At 49.1% G+C, this 22811-nt stretch overlaps 1 protein-coding gene across 3 annotated transcripts in view; it reads right to left on the reverse strand.

Annotated features, from left to right (window-relative positions):
• GALNT17 (polypeptide N-acetylgalactosaminyltransferase 17) overlaps positions 1–22811 on the reverse strand; it is a 439855-nt gene that overhangs the window by 186436 nt on the left and 230608 nt on the right. For all 3 annotated transcript variants that reach the window (XM_015069888.3, XM_053213855.1, XM_053213856.1), the window contains one exon: positions 18003–18200. In XM_015069888.3, coding sequence (XP_014925374.1) covers positions 18003–18200 — 198 coding nt within the window. The remainder of the gene's footprint in view (positions 1–18002; positions 18201–22811) is intronic.

Below are 22811 nucleotides of genomic sequence, written 5' to 3' on the forward strand. Positions count from 1 at the left end.
TCTGTCTTTTTTTTTAGGAATAGAAAAATACCAAGCAATCTGAATGAAGTTGCCCAGAGCATAAAAGAACATGGAAAAGTTTGTCATTTTTTGTGGGGGGCAGAGGAACTGAGTAAATAATTTCTTTTAAGGGTGATGAGTATGTACTAAAATCATGGTAATGGTCGCACAACTCTGAATATACCAGAAACTCATTTAATTATACATTTTAAATGGATAAAACGTGGGACATGTGAATTATATTCAAGAAGGCTCTTTTAAAAATTATTTTTTTTATTTATTTTCGAGAGAGACAGAGCGTGAGTGGGGGAGGGGCAGAGAGAGAGGGAGACACAGAATCAGAAGCAGGCTCCAGGCTCCGATCTGGAAGCACAGAGCCCAGCGCGGGGCAGGGCTCAAACTCATGAACCGTGAGATCATGACCTGAGCTGAAGTCGGAAGCTTGACTGACTGAGCCACCAAGGTGCCCCTCGAGAAGGCCTTTGCTTGTTTTTTTAAAGAAATACAGCATATACACAATCAGAAGGAAAAGCTATATATAAGTGTCACTAATCAATTGAGGATTGAAAATTTTAACAAAAAATACTAGCAACTAACACACCAGTACCAAGTAGAGTTTATTCCAGGAATACAAATATGGCCCTATTTTAGATAATCTAATCTATTAATATAATTCCAAAATATTAATAAATCAAGAGAAAAATTAATCACGTTGATTAATGCCAAAAGCCATGCGAAAACATTAAATATGTATTCTCAAGAAAAACTCCTACAAAATTAGAAAGAAAATTTCCCGAATCTGTTATCTTCTTAAAACAAACATCCAATATTAGTTATAATGGTAAAAATAATTCAAGCATTTCATTAAGCCATCACCATCAATATTCAATATTGCTCTGTAGATTTCAACCAAGGCAATAAAAAAGGTAAACATAATGAAAAGAAATAAAAAGGCAAAGCTATGTTTATTTGTTCATAATGTGATGCTCTATCTTGAAAAATAAAAGAAAATCAAGAAAGTCAACAAAAATTATTAGAACTTATAAAGACTCCAGAAATGTGGCCAGTTGTCATTCCTAATGAAAACTCTTTATCGAAGTAGAACAGACAGTTTTTAAAAAGCACACAAATCTCAAGTGTTCAGCCCTGTCACTTTTCAAAAACTGAACACACCCATTTAACTGTCACCCAAGTCAAGACCCAGAAGATGACCAGACTCCCAGAATCTCCCTGTGTGCTCACCTAGTCATTACTCTGTGGTTACCTGCCCAAAGGTTAATTATCTTGCGTTCTAACATTGTGGATTGGTTGTGCTTGATCTTGAAACTTCTATAAAAAGAATACAACAGTGTATACTATTTGGGATCTGGATTCTTTGATTGTACATTATGTCTGAAAGATGTTAGTGCTTTTTTGTTTTGAAAAAATAGCATTCATAGCCTCAGGTAATTAAGAGAATATATCACATTCATGAAACAAGAACTGGCTGCTGTAGCAAAAGATGAGTTAGAGAACCAGTAAGAACCCTTGAAAATGAAAATACAAAAGCAGAAATAGAAAGTTTAGAAAAGAAGGTTAAGAAAATTTCCCAGAATGGATAGTCAAAAGTCCTAAAATGAAAAGTAGGAGGGTAAAGATAAAAAAAAAAAAATTAGACAACTGACCCAGGAGGTATAACACACAAATAAAACGAGTTCCAAAAATGAAGAACAAACACCACCCCCCTCACACACAAATAAAGAACATCAATAATAAATATGAGTTTCCATTGGAAAGTTCTACCAAGCACCCAACACAATTAATGAAAGTAAATCCCAAAGTACATCATCAGGAAATTTCAAAATACCTGGGATAAAAGGATTTCTAAAGAGATAATGGCAGGGCGCCTGGGTGGCGCAGTCGGTTAAGCGTCCGACTTCAGCCAGGTCACGATCTCACGGTCTGTGAGTTCGAGCCCCGCGTCAGGCTCTGGGCTGATGGCTCAGAGCCTGGAGCCTGTTTCTGATTCTGTGTCTCCCTCTCTCTCTGCCCCTTTCCCGTTCATGCTCTGTCTCTCTCTGTCCCAAAAATAAATAAACGTTGAAAAAAAATTAAAAAAAAAAAAAAAAGAAACTGCCAAACTGCTTTCAAAAGTGGCTGTATAATTAAAAAAAAAAAAAAAAAAAAAAGAGATAATGACAAGTCACCTTCAAAGAACCAGGGTCAAAATGGCTCTGAACTTCCCAATAGCCACGTTGAAAATTAGAAGGCAGTAGAACACGGCCTTCAAAATCTGAAAGAAAAATCATTCCAAGTGGGAAGCTTGAATCCAGATATTTTTAGACATGCAAGGACTAAAAACTTTACTTGAGGATATGCATCACTAAAATGAAGGAGTAAGCCAAGAAAATAAAGACATGAGATCAGAACACGGGAGAGAGGGGAAGGGAACCCTAGAATCTGTGTTGTATTGCACAGCCAGTCCCAATGGAAAGGGCCAGAGCACTCTTGAGACTTTTCTTCAAACAGATGAATTGGACAGAATATCTAATGTGGCTGAGATGATTGAGAGGGAATTCAGACAAGAGCCAGAGGGTCTGAAGTTGAATTAGTTTAAAATATATAGAAAACAAAGTAAACAAATAAATAGACAATGATTAAGTACAGGAAAAACAAAAAGCCGAGCAGGGGAAATAATCAACGTATACCATGGGGATCAGGAGTATGCTATTACAATAATACCAATATTTTTAAATGAACTGAACAAAATTAGAATGTAACTATAATGGAGGACGGGGAAGAGATGAGAAGAGATGTAAAATGTGGCAGGGGTAGGTGTGAGTGAGCGATAAAGAGCTTTTATCCTATCCCCCGTAGTGGGAAGTCAAGAAATCATGCCTCAATCTCAAAAAAACAAGTAGGACTGGATGTATGTTATTTAGAGAGAGACAGGTAGACAAAAAGGATCATTTTTAAGAGTAGAGAGTGGTCCCTTTAGAGAGTGAAGAGAGCCTTGCAGAATATAGATCAGACTTTTAAAACACAGACGTATGCCATTTCCATAAAGCTACAAAATAATTTAAAACATGTAAGACCCTAATGAAATGTTAATCACGGTTATCAGCAGGAGCATGATGACGCGTGATTATCTAATTCTTTTTTTTTTTTTTTTTTGGATTTTTAAGTTTTTACAGCGAACATTAAATTTACAATGAATACATAACAATACGAATACAAAAAAAAGAAGTGTTTTTACAGGGTGATTTTCAAATTCCCCAGTCTCCTCGCCACTGTCCTTGTTCTCCTCTGCTGGGCTGGAAGACAACATCTGGATTAGAAGCAGAGCGGAAAATGACTCCTATTTCTTCCCCTCCTGAATGCCTATAGACAAATTATAGAGCTCTAATTTCATGGCTGTCAGCCTCTGCTCCTCCCCCCTCATATTCTTTCGAATTTGAAGTCTCTGCAATTTCAAGTTTCTCCAAGCAAAAATTCCCGTTTTGCAGGGATGTCTACAAGCATCAGTGATTTTTTTTTTCTTTTTTTTTTTTTCTGTGCATAGTTACTTTTGAGATACTGTAGGGTTTGGCAGAGGATGGTCACCCCGGTCACGTAAACATTCTCAATCCATCAAGACAACCATTCTTGACCACTTTGAGGCTCGAGAGTATATTCAAAGGGATACACAAAGGTGGGGGGCGGGGTGGAAAGGTCAAGGTGCTCTTTTGGAGTCAAGGAATGGGGTCGTTCCAGCCACAGAAGCCCAAAGGTCGACTGGAGAAGTTCAGTCCTTATGGCAAAGTGAGGGTTCCAGCAACTTCCAATCAGAGCTCAGCCGTGGGGTGGCCGGAAATCCAAAGTGAGCCATGGAGCTGGGGCCGGGGGTGCAGGAGGCTAGCCGAGGAACGGGATTCAGAGGTGTGGTTCCAGGCCAGGAAGGTTTGGCAGCAACGATTTCCAGCAGCCTAGGACTCCCAGTGGGAGCAGCCCTGACAGAGAGACTGGACAAAGGAAAGGCCCCTGGCCGCCAAGAAGCCAGAGTTCTGGGACAGAGCACACTGGTGGGGCGGAAGGTCTCGACGTGGAGACCCCACTCCAGGAGCCTCAGGAACAACACAGAGGCCTATGGGAGCAGCGTGCCCTCCCTGGAGGAAGAAGAGTTGCAGGAATGCGCAGTGGCTCAGGGTTCAAGAGGTGGACACTGTTTCTCGGCTCGCGCCGTGGGGGCCGGGACCACAGCTGGGGCCTCCGTGTCGGCTGCCCTGGTCCCAGGACCAGAGTGGGGCCAAGGTCTGCAGATGAGAAAGGAGGGCAGGGATCTCAGAGGAGCTGGAGAATAAACAAACCAGGGAAAGGCAGAGGTCATCACCGCTGTCCCCAAGTGTCCTCTAGAACGTGGAGCAGAAGAAGGGCCTCGGGGAAGCTATCCTTCAGAAACACTCCTCTCTTTGCTCCAGAAAAGGCACAGCCTGTGTGGCACAGGTGACAGTTCGAACACCACCCACGTGCTTTCCTCCTTTGGGTTACATGACCTTCACTCCACTGCTCTAAGCTGCAAGGTGGGCGACTTGGGAGTTTTCTCGGGGCCTTCTCCGCCTCCTGCGGGAGTGACGCTCAGCTCGGAGGAAGCAGGGCACGGGGCTCTCCTAACTGGAGGAAAACCCTCTTGCTCCCCTAAAGCCAAGGACGGGGGGCCGGGGCCAAGGAGGAGGAAGATGTTCTCTAAATGAAAGTCTGCGGTTTCCTGCCTATGGTCCCATGGGAAGGTGACAGGGGCAGGACGGCCATGAGCAGTGACGTGCACCCGGTCTCGGCACAGAGAGAGGGAGTGAAGTGCGGCACGGTGAGGTTGGCGCAGAGGGCGTAGGGGGGCCTGTGCCTCCGTTGTCTACGGGGGCTGTGGAAGGAGCCTGCCCCAGGTGGCCCCGTATCCATCTGGGGCCCGTCTCATCAGCCGGGTTATGATGGAACAGCGTGGCCGTGGGGCAAGAGGCCCCGCTCCCTTGGAGGGAAGGGGGCGGCTGAGTTGAAATCCAGAAGAGCCGCTGAGGGTCTCTCCTGAAGGCAACATGGGCCGGCAGCTGAGGCTGGGATGGGTAGGCGGAGAGATGACCGAGCTCAGGTGTCTGCCACCAGCACAAGTCCCAGGTCGCGGAGGCAGATGGGCCCTGACCAAGCCGAGAGGTCAGATCGCGATTAGGCCGGCCGGAGTCCTCTACTGGCGACGGTGGCCGGGCCAGGAGCTGCCAGGTGGCGCGGGGACACCGCCCAAGGGAAGGAGAGACACACAGAGACCCCGAGGCTTCCACTTGGCCACAGGGGGGCTAAGCCCACCGGTGCCACACCTGTCCCCACACCTGTCGCCACACCTGTTCTCCCCCACCCCCCACACGCCGTCTGAGACTGAGCGTTCTTCCTGGACGAGGCTGAGCGTTTCCATAAGGACAATAACAGAAACCCAGCGGCAGGTCCCTAGACTTCTGAATTGATGAGCCCGGCGTGTCGCGAGGGCTCAATACGTATTTGCTGGTACGTCAATGAAGGATTCCATATTCTGCACTTGTCTGTCCAAGACATTTGAAAGAAACTAAAGACTCTTCCTAACAACTTAATGGCTGGTGTGCTGTTTTATTGTCTGTGTCCACATCAGAGCATTTCATTGAGGCTAGGGTGCCGGGGACGGGGTGGAAAAAAAAAAAAACGCACGTTAATGGCCTTTCTTTGGCCTCATTGCCTTTTTGATCCATTTGCTTCATAATAACACGTCGGTCCCTGTTGGTAGTGGTACGTATAGAAGTAACAGCAGCTGCTGGATTAATAGTTATTGTCAGTTTGGCCGCCTGGGTGGCTCAGTCGGTCAAGCGTCCAACTCTTGATCTTGGCCCAGGTCATGATCTCACAGTGTACGGGTTCAAGCCCCGTGCTGGTGTCTGCTTGGGATTCCCCCTTCCTCCTGCCCCCTCCCCGTCCCTCCCCAACTTGCTCTCTCTCTCTTTCTCAAAATAAATAAATTAACTGAAAAAAAACCCGGCAGAGTAGATGTCCGTATGATCCTCCGTGCAGGCGAAAGCCAACTTGCTGTAAACCTTCCCGAGCGATGGCAAAAAGGTATAAGTACGGAAATTCACAAACTTACGTATTTACGTATAAATACGTAAATTCACAAATTCTTTGAGTTAGGATGGGAGACGAAGCCAGCGTCCCACGCGAAAAGCTGGGACTTGCCCAGAGTGGTTCTCAGAGCCCATCTTTCCACTCGAAACCCCAGATTTGGTTACAGCGCAGGAATGGTTCAACCTACGGCCGGTTCTGTCTGCCAAACCGTCTGCAGCCACCGCGTCCGCCGCCGTCGGAAATTCAACGTTCATAAAAGGCACTCGAGGCACATCGCTCTCCTTTCTCCTTCTTAGGCATCTGGGGGTCCACTGAACTTGACGCACAGAGGTCAAACTCCAAAATATCGACTTGGGCACCCTACCAGGGGTACAAAGGACGCTCCGTGCGGGTGAGATTTACCGGACCTCACACACTGCCCGTTCTCAGAAGGCTTTCGAAAGGGCCACTGCTCCACACACGGCACTCGCACTCTGTTGTCCATAACAGCAGAGCAAGCTTGTCGCAGCCTCTCGGCTGCTATGAGGATGCGTCACCCGAGTGGCTTAACGACCCCGGAGCCCGGACTTCGGGGAGAAAATGAAGCCCGCTGCCCCTGACTTCCCGTGTGCCTGGCTGCAGAAGCTATTTTTAGAGCCACGCTGGCACCAGCGAAGACTTCCACCTCGAACTCCAGAGAGATACTGTGAAGCGTCAACCCGAACTTCCCTACTTTGGGAAGGTCTGGGTAAAACTCCCACAGCCTTGGAAACCGTGCAGGGTCGGCAGGAGGAGGAACCCCTCGGGGCCCACCAAGGTAGCAGGAAACGGTCATTTACGTAGGCTGGACGGCCAGAAGTTCATTACTTGGCCACCACAACTCGGCCATCGGTACTTAACAATTAATTTCCCAGACTAACAGAGGACTTTGCTTGCTCTCTTTCTAATCTAAGAGAAATAAAAGTCACATGTTCCCGTGTTTCCGTAAGAGGGGACAAAAAAAACGGATAGGGGCTAGGCTCCACAAGGAGCCGCAAACGTAATAAACGCGCAACTGGCAAAGCCTGATCCGCCCTAACCTGTGCGGAGGCGGCGAACTGTGGCCAGTGCACCGGCGAGCTGAGCAAATGGCAAAGGCTGACCGGGCGTGGGAACACGTTAGAGTCTGTACCTTAGTCATCTCGTCCAGAGGACACCCTCAAAAACAGCGGGGAACAATCACACACGGAGGACGGGATGGGCCAGAGTTCTAAACTGCACTGTAGAGAAAACGATGGGGCAGCCGGGAATAAAGGAGGAAAGGGAATTTTCTGCTCTGAACTCAATCCGCGCGTCTTCTGCAACTGCTTTTTGGGCTCTGAGGATGGAGTGGAAAAAAGAAATGTGAGAAAGGGCAGGGGAAGGAAAACCTACGCAAGGCCAGAAGATGGCACATTCTGGAGTCATCTAGAAAAGGGGAATTAAAGCTACCAAAATAATGGCTGCAGCCTACCCCTCCCCGCTCCTTCCGCAGTCACACCTCTCCAGCTGCAACCGATCTGAAGGCCCGCCAGATCAATCTGGAAAATTAACGGTACCGCTGCGTCCCTATTTATGTCCGGCAATAATGCAGGAACCGGGCATTTGACTCAGAGGCAAAGCATCTTCTATTTTTAAAGCCTTTACGTTTCAAATGAAACTTATCTGCTCTTGGCAGCGCAGCACACTGAGCCTCTTTGCAAGGGGGGAGGAAAGCCTTCCCAGCATTATTCAGATTTACCTGCTGGCTGCTAGGAGCTGTCATAACACATGTTGGTTGATGGAGGCAGGTCTCTGCTTGTCATCACGGAGAACGGTTACCCTGCAAAGCCTTGCTCTGGCTCCAGGGCACTGCCTGGGAATTTTGCTTCCAAAAGCAAGGCAACCAGCAGCGATATCAGCGTGTCACGCCAAGATAAGAATTGATCTACCCAGGCTGGTGTTGAGGGTACACAGGTGATGTCAAGAAAGACCATTTATTTCACCCAAGAGCAGTGTGTTCACCAATGTGCAAGCACACTTCTGTTTTATAATGAACAGCCTCCCGGAAAGGACCGACTTGAAGGCCGTGGGACTCTTCTCTTTCTGGGCAAAAACGCTTTCGTTGAAATTGCCACTTCTTGGTTAGCGCTCAGGACTCTGCTCCGTTCGTAGGATACTGACTAGGGCTAATCCAATGAGCAGGTCATTTGTCATAATCATTCATAACCATTCAGAGTTGTACGAATGGACCAAAAAAGAGATTATTACCCTCATTTACTACTGAAGAATCTAAGGAGCAGAGAGGTAAAGCAGCTTGTCCGAGGTCCCGTCGAATGGGTCTGCAGCACATCTAGCCCTTTTGCAGAGAAGTAAACGGAGGCTCAAAGCCGGTGGTCAAATCTGGCCCCCAAACAGGTCTTGGGACCCTGGGCGATGTTTCTCCATCCCATCGTGCTGCAGACACACGGAGTCATTGACAAGCGCTCGCTCCTAGCTCTGAGCACCGCGAGAAGGCCGCGGTCACCGGGGGATGGCTAGGCAGAGCAGACGTGTGCCATCCTCTGTTTCCCCGTGGGTGTACCTGCCGTTTTCCCAGGAAGGGACAAAGTTGAGGATGCTGCTGCTTCCTCACAGTCCCGATCAATTGCGATCACTACTAGACATTCTTTCCAGCTAAGCATCTGACCACACAGCAAATTCTGTAAAGAAGTGGCCATGTCTTCCCCTGGATACTCTCACAGGACAAGCACCCACTCATGGCTTCTCCAGCGATCGTTTTCATTCACTCCATTCTTGTTGGGGGTCTCAAAAATGCACAAGCATGGATGAATTTGCAAAGGACTGAAGCCCAGGTGGAGTAGCCTCTATTCTGCTCTGAACAGAGGTTTATACACAGGAGGAATCGACAAAGGCTCACGAAGCAAAGAGGAGCCAACCCCTAGGCCTGATCGTATTCGGAACAATGCTTCCTGCGGAGGGGTGTAAAACCCCACGGTTGACCAGGATTGACCAAACGAATGCCTTCTATCAACTCACTGGGCTCCTCCAGGACTGGCCCCCTAGGAAAGCAAGCCGACTTTTGTGGAGGGTTGTTATTTTTAACTGTGAAATGCCTCACGTCTTGCTTCTGTAGTAAAACTCTTCACTGAAACTGATTACCTACAACACCTCCTGCCGGATCATGAGAGCATCAATGAGTGCTTTTCATCAGAGGAGCCCAAAGTTGTGTTATGGAAATTTTCTCCTCCTGGGAAAAACACCTTTACACGCTTTACATGGTTTAGGGATGAGAAAATGAAAAGCTCATCTACAGAGGAGGGGTGACCGGCCTAATGACACAGACCCTGTTGGTGGCAAAATCGAACAGGTCAGTCCTCTGTTGCTGGGAGACTGCAAGGCAGGAAAGGAAGGTAGAACTCTTCCATTGTGATTTTTCTCTTCCTCAACTGGGACAGACTTCAGATGGCCCTGGAGCTAGATTCCTTTTATGACTTTCCTTTCCTAGGGAAGGGCTTCCAAAGGGAAGTCCTAAGCACCGTGGTCTTTAATTTGTCCTTGTCCACACATGCTGCAGGACGGCCAGCATCATATACACAGTCCAGGTGGGTCAACAAGACGAGGCCCTGGCTCAGTGAGACGGTCACCTTCTGCCCAGGATGTGCCTCGTTTTCTGAAACCCTGCTTGAGTCTCAGCCGTGACAGATTCTGCTGCTCTGGGATGTGACCCCAGTTTAACTGCCCGCTGTGCTCGGTGCTGCCCTGCCACTTCCCCCAAAAGGGGGACCACACAAGACGAGAAGGCACGAGTTCATACCCAACTGTCTTCATCTTGTTGCAAGATCGGCCATCTGCTGATGGCCATCAGCTCCTAAGGTGGAATTCACATTCCATTCAATTCATCTATTTACAGTGCGCAATTCAACAGCGCTCGGCATGTTCACAGAGTTGCGCAATCGTCTCCAGAATCAATTTTAGGGCATTTTTATCACTCCCCGCCGAGAGCCCTGGACTCATCATCCGTCTCTCCTCTCCCTGTCCCTTCCCCAGGCCTAGACAACTGCTCTTACACTTCTTGTCTCCCCGATTAGTGTTTTGCCCATCTTTAATCTATCTCATTGGACCACTGGATCGAGTCTGGCCTCCCCTGTTTGGTTTTTAGAACCCTCCATCAAGCAGACTTCCTGTTTTGATCTACATGGTCTCCCGTCTTGCCTCTCCTTTTTAATGCACATTCCCTACCTTTAGCTTCCTCACCGTGCCCAAAATACCCAAGCTCGTGGTGAGGCAAATGGTTAACTCAGTGGACTTGGGTTGCCCAAACCTTGCACCTTCCAAAGAAAGAACTGGCTCTTCCCAGGGCCCAGGGAGATAACTAACAAGGCCTTGAGATGTCCTGCCTGATAAGAGTGATTCTGCCTGCCAGAAGCCCTGGACCGTGCTAGTTTAAAGCTCTGGGCGTGGGGAGCTGGAGACTGCGTAGCCGAGGTTAGTCACACGGCGCTCCATGACCGACCCCCCACTAAAGACCTTGCAAGCTAAGGCTCAGGTCAACTTCCCTGGCTGACCATGCCTCACACCCGCTGTGACCTCTCACCGCTGGGACACGGAGTACTGTCCACACAACTCCATGGAAGAGGATGTCCAGCAGCTCGCACCTGGTTTCTCCTGGACACCGTCCTATGCATCTGGTCCCTTTACCGATTTTAATCTGTACCCTTCGGCTGTAACAAATCGGTAATCGCGAGCATCACTGCTTTTCTGAGGTTTGCGGGTCCCCAAACACACCCAATTTCACCACCGGGCCTCTAACTGTGTTGTCTCCCGTCTACCGTGCCAGGTTGCAAGGTCCAGAAGGTCCCGTCTTTCCCAGGACAGACAGCACAATGGGCAAGAGTGTAGACTCTGGGTAACCGGACCGGAATCCCAGCTTCATGCCCTACAGAGTGTGTGACCTTGGGCAAAGTGCTTGCCCTCGTGCTTTAGCAGCCCTGCCTGTGAAGTGGAGACCATACCAATACTTACCTCCAAGGGCTAGTATCAGATGTAAATGGATACCGCGATGTATAAAATGTGTAAAATGCAATGCGTAAAGCGTATGATTAATGCCTGGCGCGTAGAAAATTCCAACATTAGCTATGGTGTCTATGAGCTCCCCCATCCACCCCTCTCACAAAGTTCCTTTCCTCCCATAAATGCACACTCACCGATGCCAAAGGGCAATTGTGCGCACTTGGGTCCTCTGTCTCCAATCAGCCTACGATCTCCTTCAGGAGGATCATGTCATTTACCAACACCGTCCCCCCAAAAGTTCCTACAACGCTGAGCAGACAATTGGTTCCTAAAATATATCTGCTGGTGCACAGGGAAGAGCTCTCTATTTAAAAGTCTAAGAAAATCTGATTCTTCACGTAAGGATTTCCCCCTTGTGTAAGCCAGTCATCTTCCTCCAGGGAGGGAAAAAATAAATAAAACCCTTCTCCTTTATATACATTTGTGTACAGAATTTGAGATACCAGCAACCACGCATACCCAAGCCAGCCCTTTCAACTAAGAATCTAACAGCCTCTAATGGCTCCTATACCTTATAATTATTATCAAATTATATGTTGGCTTTAAGATTGCTAATTATTAATCATCGGCCTGAATTAGGTATTAATGAGCAATGCCACTAATTGTAGGGTCACCTAACCCAGAGCAGCAAGGCACGACTGACACCTCACAGAGGGTGCCTGACTCAGCCCCAGACAGTGCCCTGGAAGCAATGTGCTGTAAAATGTCCCATCTCTGGTGACACCTCGGACCCTTGCCGGCTGGTAAAAGGCACGGGATTTTACAGCTGGAAAGAACTGTAAAGATCAGCACTTCCCAAGCTGTGAGCGACACATCTCTGAAGACTGCTGAGTTAAGCTAGGCTTCCACGAATTCATGGTGCACCCAACCCAGGTGCCTCCAGGCTACATGGGTGATATCCCCTCGTCCTTATTTTTTGCTACTATTTTTCACACATATGTGCCTAATGTTATAGATCATAAAATTCAAGCTTATATCAAAGGACAACTGAATTCACAGTAGCTTTTTTTGTCAGGGAATTCTCACAGAAAGTTTGGTGAATGTATATTCCTGGACCCTCAAGACCGCCGTCAATGACTTCTCTGTTCTTGGTCGGCTCGCCCATTCCTATTCCTTCCAGAAATCATTCCAGAGCTTTATTGCTTTCCTGTAACCCCCATGCAAGGCCTAGCTCTCACTCTTTTTTTAATTTTTTTTAATGTTTATATTTATTTTTGAGACAGAGCCTGAGCAGGGGAGGGGCAAAGAGATTGGGAGACACAGAATCCGAAGCAGGCTCCTGGCTCTGAGCTGTCAGCACAGAGCCCGACACTGGGCTTGAACTCATGAGCCTCATGAAGATCATGACCTGAGGGGAAGTCGGAGGCTTAACCGACTGAGCCACCCAGGCACCCCGCCTAGCTCTCACTCTTAAGGATGATTTCTCCTCCTCTTTCCTGAAGAAAATGTGGGTCACAAAGCATGAGCTCACTGTTCTTCTCTTCAAGACCAAACCACGGTTCATGTCCTGGACCTGACCTCCTCGCCGCTCTGCGGGGTCCTTCGTTCCCAACCAGCCCCCCTGCCTCCTTCCGATGCCTTCAGACCTTCCCTCCCCTTGCTCGGTGCCCTCAACTGTTCGTACTGTGTTAAAATAGCACTCTTCGCGTCCTCATTCGGGAAGAGGGTGTTCAGACAACAGATGTCATATTCAAGGAGATCAAGCAGGAAGTTCAAGAAACAGCTGACGAGCAAGTGGAGTTTAGGAAGAGGACTGTGTCAGAAGAGGCTCCCTGGAGTGAAGTGCTCCCCGGAGCGAATGGGGATCCTACCATCGGTCCCCAAGCCCGGCGGTGAATGCTTCTGGCAACAAGAAACATCCTCACTGCCGCCTGACTCGGGCTTAGCAAAGGGAGAGTGGCCTGTGAAGTAGAGGGAGCCTTGTGTGGGGGGAAGTCGCCTCTTCCCTCCCATGCAGGACTAAGGTGTGTGAATCCTGGAAACCAGATACGGGATGCAGAAGGAATGCTGGCCTGCGGCCACTTTAAAGGTGGTCATGATTAAAAAGGACGAAGAGGGGTGCTCGGGTGGCTCAGTCAGTTAAGCGCCTGACTCTTGATTTTGGATCAGGTCGTGATGTCACGGTTGGTGAGTTCGAGCCCTGCGTGGCGCTCTGAGATGATGCTGCAGAGTCTGTTTGGGATTCTCTCTCTCTCTCTGCCCCTCTCCTGTCCACTCTGTCTCATAAACAAATAAACGTTTTAAAAATAAGTAAATAAATAAACTACACATCACTTGATCTTTACCCGCCTCCATAGTTTCTACGCCTCACCTTTCTGAGTCTACCCCAAACATCTCAAAAGCATAATCTGCTCTCAAACCACGCCCCCCACCACTCCTCCATATCCCATTCATTCCTCCATACACGGCCAACTGGCTTCAGACTCCAAGAGTCCCTTAAAATGGTTTCACCAAGGCTGTGATGAGTGGACCCCTTAAGCCCAATGGTGCTTCCGGTCTTCCTGGTCTTAAGTCTTGGACTCCACGGATCATCCTCCTACCTCTCTGACCATTCATCATCACTTGCTGGTTGCTCTTACGTAGGTTCCCTCCATCCCAGAAATATTGGGGCTCTCCTTGTCTTTCTCTAAGGGACCTCTGGGCAATCCCAGTCTCTATCTAATCGCTAGCCCTGATCGCCGTTCGGAGCCTCAGATGTCACTCATCCATTCATTCATTCGCTACAGACTTCCAGCAAACCTACTAAGTGCCAAGGGAGTAATTAGGCACTGGGGATACAACTGTGAACCAGTCACAGTCCTGGCTTCCTAAAGCATATAGTCTCGTGGGTGATAAAGAACGGTAAAGAGAGGCTCTCCAACTGGGAGAGCCAAGTAGAAACACCTAGCAGTGGTTCTTAATAAAAGCCCTGTGGATCATTAAGGCATTCATAAACTGCATGAAACTGCACGCAAAGTTCTGTCCGCTTGTACGTGTTCAGGGCTGATACGATCTACGCCTTTCATTAGATGATTCGAGAGGCCTTTGACACGAAAACATTTAAAATCTGCTGGTCTGATGATAGGTTACTGATGTGACATTGCACTTGATGGCACTTTGGAGAAAAATCGGGGCTTAAGACAGATTTGAGACCCTCCTCTGAGAGGCGAGAGTTGGCTCATGGCTCCTCAAGGTCTTTCACTGGAGAATCTCAGCAGCAGAGGGCAGCGACATATTGGAGGTGACAGCGGGACCCTGCATGGCTTAACTCAAGCTCTAAAACTCTGAGTAACACTGTCCCCAAATCCCCCAGTCATGCGGTGCCCACAGCCCCCAGCGTGAGAAGCATGGACCACAGCTGTCCCGGGAATGATACAGGTCTCCCAGAGCTTTGAAGAAGAGGCATTTTTTTTTGGCCAACATTTAGAAGCCAGAAGATTTCATGCAATGATCTGGATTTGTGTTTTCTCTTAAAAGTCTGAGGACCCGGGGGCACCTGCGTGGCTCAGGCAGTTAAGCGTCCAACTTTGGCTCAGGTCACAGTCTCACGCCCCATGTCGGGCTCTGTGCTGACAGCTCAGAGCCTGGAGCCTGCTTCAGATTCTGTGTCTCCCCCTCTCCCTCTGCCCCCTCCCACTTGTGCTCTGTTTCTCTGTCTGAAAAATAAATAAACATTAAAAAAAAATTTTTTTAATTTAAAAAAAGTCTGAGGACCTGACAAAGCCAGCCTGTGTCCCCATCCCCCAGCCCAGCACCATCCCCCAGGGCGGGGCTAAGAGCAGCTGCCTCCTTATTGGTGAGCCTTCTCTTCAGTCCCCACCCCCCACCCCTCATACACTTGGACTCTGCTCTCTTTCATGGCACCTGTGCTCTCTCCTTGCCCGAAACTTGGGAAATAAACTGTTTACCAGGCAGGAGAAACCACAAAACAAAACAAACAAATATGAAAAAGGGAAAGAAGTAAAACGAAGGATGTACATTTTCTTAACGGAAAAAATCTCCTACGTTATGTTGTCTGCTGGGAAGATTCAGTATCCACGGCCTCATCCAGTCTAATGCCATTTCGATTGTGAAAATGTTCTCCTCGTTCCATCCTTCGCCAGAATAAAATCATTACTATCAAAATATTAGAATCACAGTGGGGAGGGGGAAGCTACCATGTCCCAACATTTAAGAAATCACATCGTATCTGCCTAACAGCATCAGAAGGGCCATAAGAATTCCTTCCTACAGTTAAGTATCCCCATCAACTATTAACAGATTAAGCATTTTGTAAGTTAGGATACATTAAAAAGAGATCATCGGTATTGGGTTCTGTTTTGGGCATCAGAGATACATGTAATATTAATGACTCGTGATCACAACTCTATTTTCTTGAGTCTCTTTTAAGTGCATATTAATCATCTGTTAATGTTACCATAACTCATAAAATACAAGCTACATTTTTGCCTAGCGCCTTTCATCCATGGGGAATAGCTAGGTTTTCAGGGCATGTTACAGCGTTAGGATGCACCCGCTTCTTTCCCTCTTGTGTGGCTAACACCACCATCACACCTCCGTTCTCTTATCGGTTAAGGCTGGAGGTCAGCCTCCCTCCCTGTGGGTCAGGGATGAAGCACCCTTTGTGTTCCGTTCAGTAGTGTTAATTGCATTCAAGTTATCGTGCAACCAGTTTCCAGAACGCTTTTCATCTTGCAAAACTGAAACTCTATAACCATTAAATAACAACTCCCCATCCTGGCTTCTCCCCAGCCCCTGGCAACCCCCCTTCTACTGCCCGTCTCTATGAATTTGGCCATTCTAAGTACCTTCTATGAGGTATAATATCTGTCTTTGGTAACTGGTCTATTTCACTTGGCATGATGTCCCCGTGGTTCCTCCATGCCATAGCATGCGTCAGAATTTCCTTCCTTGTTTAAGGCTGAATGATATTCTGTTGTAGGTATAGACCACATTGAATCCATCCATTCGTCTGTTGGCGGACATCTGGGTTATTTCCCCCTTTTGGCTATTGTGAAAAAATGCTGCTGTGAACACGGGCATGCAAATACCTCTTCGAGAGCCTCCTTTCAACTCTTTGGGGTATGTACCCGGATGTGAAAATTACCACATGGTAATTCTACTTTTAATTTTTTTGAGGAACCGTCACACTGTTTTCCATAGCGGCTACGTGGTTTTGTATTTCCGCGAGCAAAGCTCAGGGGTTCCAATTTCTCCGTATCCTTGCCAACACTTGTTTTCTACTCTTGTTTATTTCTTTGATAGTCGCCATCCTAAGGGATATGAGGTGGTATATCACCCATTAAACTTAAATTATCTCAAAGGTTATGCTTTGCTTCTCAGAAAACGCCTTAGTGATGAGCCTGCATAATTACCTGCGAGGATTCTAAGAGCGTGGCCCCGAAGCATTGCACAAGGACACTGAATGTCTAGGTGGGGATGGAAACTGAGTCACAAGGCATCTCTGGTGGAGGAAGTTACTGGCCCAAAACCTCACGAGGCTGTGGCACAAATCTGCCACGGGCAGCTCCACTCTAATGCGATCAATTCTGTACTCTTCCATTTGGGCAGGAAAGTAAAGGAACATGAGGCTTCCCAGTTATTTAGAATGCCACAAGGAAGAACTTCACGACTACTTGGGAGAAGCTTCTCATCCTGTTCCACAATTCCTTCTTGGTACTCCCCCTTTATACCAACAAACACTGCCTTAGAACCAAGCCAAGGTAGGAAAGCCTCTTCCCCCTCTTCTAACGTAAGAAAGAACCGTGACAGTTTCAAGTGGGTTTGGCCTTTGGGCGGCACTCACAGAAAGCACCGCACGGCAACCAGGCATCATCTGGGTTAAAAATCAGAGCAACCGTGGTGGGCTGAACGATGCCCCCTCCCCCCCCAAAAATCCACCCCCTAATCTCCGGCGCCTGTAAATGCTACCTTATATGGGAAAAAGGACGTTGCAGACGTGATTCACCTCGGGCAGGGGGATTAGCTCAGATTATCCGCGCGGACCATAAATGCCATCACAAGGAAGGCAAGAACGCCAAAGGGAGAGGATGGGCATGTGACGAAGACAGCAGGGGAGGAAGAGGGATGTGATGGAGCCACAAACCGAGAAATGAGGGCCTCTAGAAGCTGGCACAAAATGGACTCTTCCCTACAGCTTCCAGAAGGACCTCCACCCTGCACACGTCTTGAGCCCAGCTCCGTAAAGCTCATTTCGGACTTCAGACCTTCAGAATGGAAGGGAATACATCTGCGGAGCTTCCTGCCACCACACGGATAGAGATTTGCCACAGCGGCCACGGGGCACGAACACGGCATCAAAGTCAACCCACGTCATTCAACATCCTTTAGAGGCGAGCCCCCAACGGCTGCGCCATGGGGTACTGGTCTCCCTGTCTCCGGGGGCAGCAGGGTGGGACCCGGGCGAGGGTCACGCGGAGCAGCCCAAGGCCCTCCAGCTGCCCCAGGGTCACACAAAGAGTGTCTGTTTCTACGCATTCTTGCATCGTGCAAAAGGGTAGAGGGAAGGTTGCAGGTACGAGGAAGCCCCAGGAATGGACGCCTCTCGAACCACACAGCTCCTGGACACAGCTCACCAGACATGAAGACCGAAGGGAGAATAAAGGGAGGGGAACGTTCCTATCGTGCCAGTCTCTCCGTACTGCCGTCTGCTGAGCTGCCCTTGAAAACTTAAGCTCAAGAAGCAATGTCTTTCCTCAGCCAGAAAACCACGATGGGAAGATACCCTGAAGTCCTAAAGCAGCTTCTGTAGGCCGCCGGTCTGCCCCAGGCGGTCCCTCCTAGACGCCCTCCCCCCCGGGGCTCCTGTGTCCCCGGGGATCTGGGGACGCGACGGCTCCCAGAGCTTGCCCGCCACAGACCTGATGGGGAGAGAGGGGTCTCCGGCGTCCCACCAGTCTTTCGGGGGGCTGATGTACATGCACCACAGCTCCCAGCTGTAGCCGTGGGCCGAGTTCTCGTAGCGCTGCACCTCGAAGGTGTCCTGTTTGATGTTGTCGATGGACGGGAGGATCACTCGCTTCCGGTTCTCCTGGATTCGGGACAGAACCGGTTCGGCCCTGCAACACAGAGAAGTAGATCTAGTTAAGTCTCTCTCCTGAGGCACGCCCACCCCTCAAACGGGCACAGACTCGGGCACCATGGAGAAGGAACGGGGAAGTGTGGGCCCCGGGGAGGCTGGGGCTCAGGTGGAAACTGAGGCACGGGAGTGACCTGCCCCAGGTGGGTCGTGCAGCTGTAAGCACACAGGGCGGCTCGGGCCCTGGCCCAAGGGGGATCCCGGCCTGAGAGGCCCCGAGCAAGATTTCGGAATCTGGGGGGTACCCCCCGGAAAGCACGAGGCCTCTCTTTTGTGCTGACGACATCAGCCAAGGCAAGGCCTTCTCGGCTACCAGTGAGTTTAGCGTTTCCATCTCCCCCTCGGGGCTCCGGGTGACGCTCCTTGCTTCTTCTGCAGGAGCCGGATTTTCTTCCCCAAAATGGGTCACTTCTGCCCTGGACGGCCTGGTTTTAATAAGCATTTCACTAGCTTCTCGGTGTGCGTGACTATTTCAGTTGGTTTAATTGATTACTTAATTGATTTCTTAAAAGGGATCTAATTGAATTGGTTAGCGATGGCAGGCGAGAACTAATTAAAAGCAAAGGCAGGCAGAATCGTGCCTCCCAGCTAGCCTGTCCCCTCAGGGCTACAGCGGGAGACAGGCAGGGACCTGGTTCCAGGCCCAAGGTGCAGCCCCGCTAGCTTAGGGGAAAGCAAATGGTCAGACTTCCCCGCTCGTGTGCGTCTCCGAGGCAGACGTAGGAAAGCGCCGTTTCCCATGTTCCAGAAGGAAAAGATGGCCCTCGTAAGCCAGGGCATTAATCTCCCTGCTTCGAACAGAGCTAAGGCTTTGGAAAAGAGTCAAGTGAAAATCCCATTCCTCTGCATTATTTGGAAGAATAATGAGAACCCTCGCCCTGCCTCCCATCTCTTTTCATTTCCAAGCTATTGAATTACCTGTTGGCTCATCTCATCTTTCTATTTAAAGCGAGCAATAAAATATACCCTGGGCCATTTACTGCCTCCGTTGCTTATGCGCACACCATACAGGCTGAAGCCAACTGGGACTGATTTGCCACGGCTTTCAGATATGCTTCCGAGCTTCACCCCTCCAAGCATCTGCCGACGCTGTTCTCCTCCGGGAATGCCCTTGGCCGCTGGCAGGAAGTCTAGTTGCCGATGGAGTCTTACCAGATCGAGTGCCGCCTCTCCCGAGAAGCCTCCCCTGATTTCTCCTGGAGGGAAAGCTCTCTCCTTCCTCTCAGCTCTTGTTCCATCTTCTCCACCTCGTCAAAAGTCACTCTGTCCACACGTTGTCTTTGCTGATCTCGAACACACATTATTTCTCCTACTGGGCTAATGGTAGCTGATGTTTATGGAGCACTTACTACATGCTAGGTACCATTCTAAACATTCCACGCAGGCCAAGCCGACTGACGGAAATCTCACAACGGTCCTGGGAAGCAGAGAGTATGAGCAGCAGTTGACAAGTCAGGAAACTGAGGCCCAGAGAGGTTAAGTCGCTCGCCCCAGGCCACACAGCCAGCCGGTGGCAAAGCCGGGTTTCTAAGCTGGATGGTCTGGCTTCACGCCCTAACTCTAAGCTCCACTGTGTCCTATGCTGGGCCACGCTTCCTTCAGCTGGTCTGGTGGCCTGGATATGGAAAGAAGCATTCCGGTGAAGGTTACTGGGCACTAGGGTAGAAGACCTTGGTTCTTCTAACGCTTCTGGAACTGCACAGGGGGACCTCCCAGTCCGCGAGGGAAGGTGCACCTGTTCCCAGTTATTCGCACCCCTCACTGGAGACACCCCGCTTTTGACCACCGGGCCCGCAGAGGGGCGCACTCCCTCCCTCCACCCCGTGAACGGTCGGCTTGGACATGTGACCGACTCTGGCCAATGGGCGATGAGCCGAAGAGATGACGTCACATCCTACAGCAACATTTAATAGCCGCGGCCAAGGCTCTCCTCCCTGAGCCACGAGAACGGTACGTCCTAGACGGGGTCCCGCGTCCTGTCACGTCAGACTGCAGAGCTAGGACATGTATTTCTCATTTCAATATTGATTTGTACGGGAGATTTTAAAATTGTCTGCGTTCTGCCATTCCTGCGGTTTCCAGCCAGAAGCGTATCTCCAGTGAAGCTCAGCAGCTAACCATCGATGTGGAGCAGCCGCCGATCCTGTGTCCACGTGACCTGTTACCCCCCTGTCCCACCCCAGTGCCGAGTAGGGGGAGCAGTCACTCAAACCCTTGGGCGGCCCTAAATGCTCTGGCTGAAATGCCCACCACCTAGCCATGGTTTTAGATAATAATAAATTATTTCGTGTTCCCCAGACCTGTCGCCCATAACTAAAATTTCCTGGATTTTAGGGGCGCCTGGGTGGCTCAGTCGGTTGAGCGTCCGACTTCAGCCAGGTCACAATCTCGCGGTCCGTGAGTTCGAGCCCCGCGTCGGGCTCTGGGCTGATGGCTCAGAGCCTGGAGCCTGCTTCCGATTCTGTGTCTCCCTCTCTCTCTGCCCCTCCCCCATTCATGCTCTATCTCTCTCTGTCTCAAAAATAAATAAATGTTAAAAAAAAATTTTTTTTTTAATTTCCTGGATTTTAAAAACAGGGAGCGAGCGATGAATCCCGGGAATCTACCCCCAAAACCAAGAGCCCACAGTGTGCCCTGTAGGTTAGCTAACTTGACAATACATTATATGTTAAAAATAAATAGATAAATATTAGAAAAGAAAAAAAAAAACCCAGGGGGAACTGTAGCATATCTAGGGTGCCACCCGAGCTACCTCAAAGCCATGAACAAAAACGGCCCGCTTTAGCAACGATCAGATTGCTAATCTGCAGACTTTATTTTATCTTTTTAATGTGATTTATTGGCAAACTGGCTGACAGACAGTGTGTGTGGTGCGCCCTTGGTTTTGGGGGTAGATTCCCTGTGGCCCATCGGTTACATACGACGCCCAGCGCTCGTTCCAACCAACTGTTAATCTGCAGGTCTTATTTTTCAAAATTTCAGTTTTCCTTAGGTGGCTGTCTGAACAGTGTTTATTAGCCCAGTAACAAATGCAGACTTAAGTAGTCCAGCCATTCCCTGAGCAATTCCTAGTTTACCCCTTACGGTGAACAGCTTAAGTGCTCTAAGTTTCCACAAGTCCTGATTCAAACCTCTAATATTTTCACATAAAGCAGACTGGCGTATAAAATAAAATAACACGATTACTCATTTCCTACGTTGTCTCCTATAGTCATATTTCCATTTTACGTATATGAGGTGACAGGCTCCACAAACTTCAGTATCAGTGTTGCCCTCCAAGAAGGGAGAACAAAGTCCAATTTCTTCAACAAAAAGTATTTAGTCTTGGAAGGACTTTGCGTAAATGGCCATGTGTGTAATCCGTACAGAATTGAGCCATTTTAGAGTTACAAATTATAAGCCACTGAACCCAAACGTCCATTCTTTTCCGAACTACGTTTCAGCAAATATTCTAAAACTGATGCCAGTTTTAAAAGCTGCTATTACAGGGGCGCGTGGGTGGCTCAGCCAGTTAAGCGTCTGACTTCGGCTCGGGTCACGATCTCACCGTTGGTGAGTTCGAGCCCCGCGTCGGGCTCTGTGCTGACAGCTGGGAGCCTGGAGCCTGCTTCAGATTCTGTGTCCGCCTCTCTCTCCGCCCCACCCCTGCCTGTGCTCTGTCTCTGTCTGTCTTTCAAAAATGAATAAACATTAAAAAAACATTTTTTTTTTTCCTGAATAAATAAAAGTCGCTATTACCAATCCCATTGACTTTAGTAAGGTACCTAAAGTCACAACAAAGACCTCCTTGGGTCTCAGAATGCAGACGACGTGTGGAAGCTGAGTGTGAAGGACCACAGCCTCTCTCTCACAGAGACCAGTTAGACTACAGACTACCTGAGGGCAGATACCGAATCTTGTCAGATTCTGAACCCCAGCCGAGTGACCAACTGTCCCAGTTTGCCCGGGACTGTTCTGGTTTTACCACTAGAAGTCCTGCGTTTTGGGAAATCCCTCAGCACCAGGCCAGTCCAAACAGCTGGTGACCCCAACCCCAGCCTAGGACAGTGTTTCAGACAGTGGTAGGCATCCAGGAAACATCTGTCAAAAGGAGGATTCCGGCAGCCCGCTATTCGTTGAGGGGCATGGTGATGAAGACGGAGGATGGGCAAGCGGAGGTCAAAGCCAAGAGAGAAGGGCAGATGGGCGAAACAGAAGGGAAGAGCAGCCAGAGCTGGAGGTTGACCGGGTGGGTAACGTGATGGGGACGGAAGGAGCCAATGAAAGGGACGCGGGAAGAGTCGCCAGTTTTGACAGAAAAGAAACGGGGAGGCAAGGATGTGGCAAATAAAGGCAAGAAGTTCCACATGGAACATTCGAGGGCCTCTGTTCAGAAGGCTTCCAGCTCAACGCTTCTCAAACCTGAGCGAGCCTCAGAGGTCCCCGGAGCACTGGCTAAAACAGAGTGCTGGACCCACACAGAGCTTCTGATTTCACAGGTCTGAGGGGAGCCCCCACCTCTGCCTCTCCAGCAAGTTCCCAATGGCACTGCTGGTCCGGGGAACCACACTCTGACAACCATCACTCTAAAAGATAAACAACCCTGAAGCTT

Source organism: Acinonyx jubatus, chromosome E3 (assembly GCF_027475565.1).
Source record: "Acinonyx jubatus isolate Ajub_Pintada_27869175 chromosome E3, VMU_Ajub_asm_v1.0, whole genome shotgun sequence".
NCBI lineage: Eukaryota > Metazoa > Chordata > Mammalia > Carnivora > Felidae > Acinonyx > Acinonyx jubatus.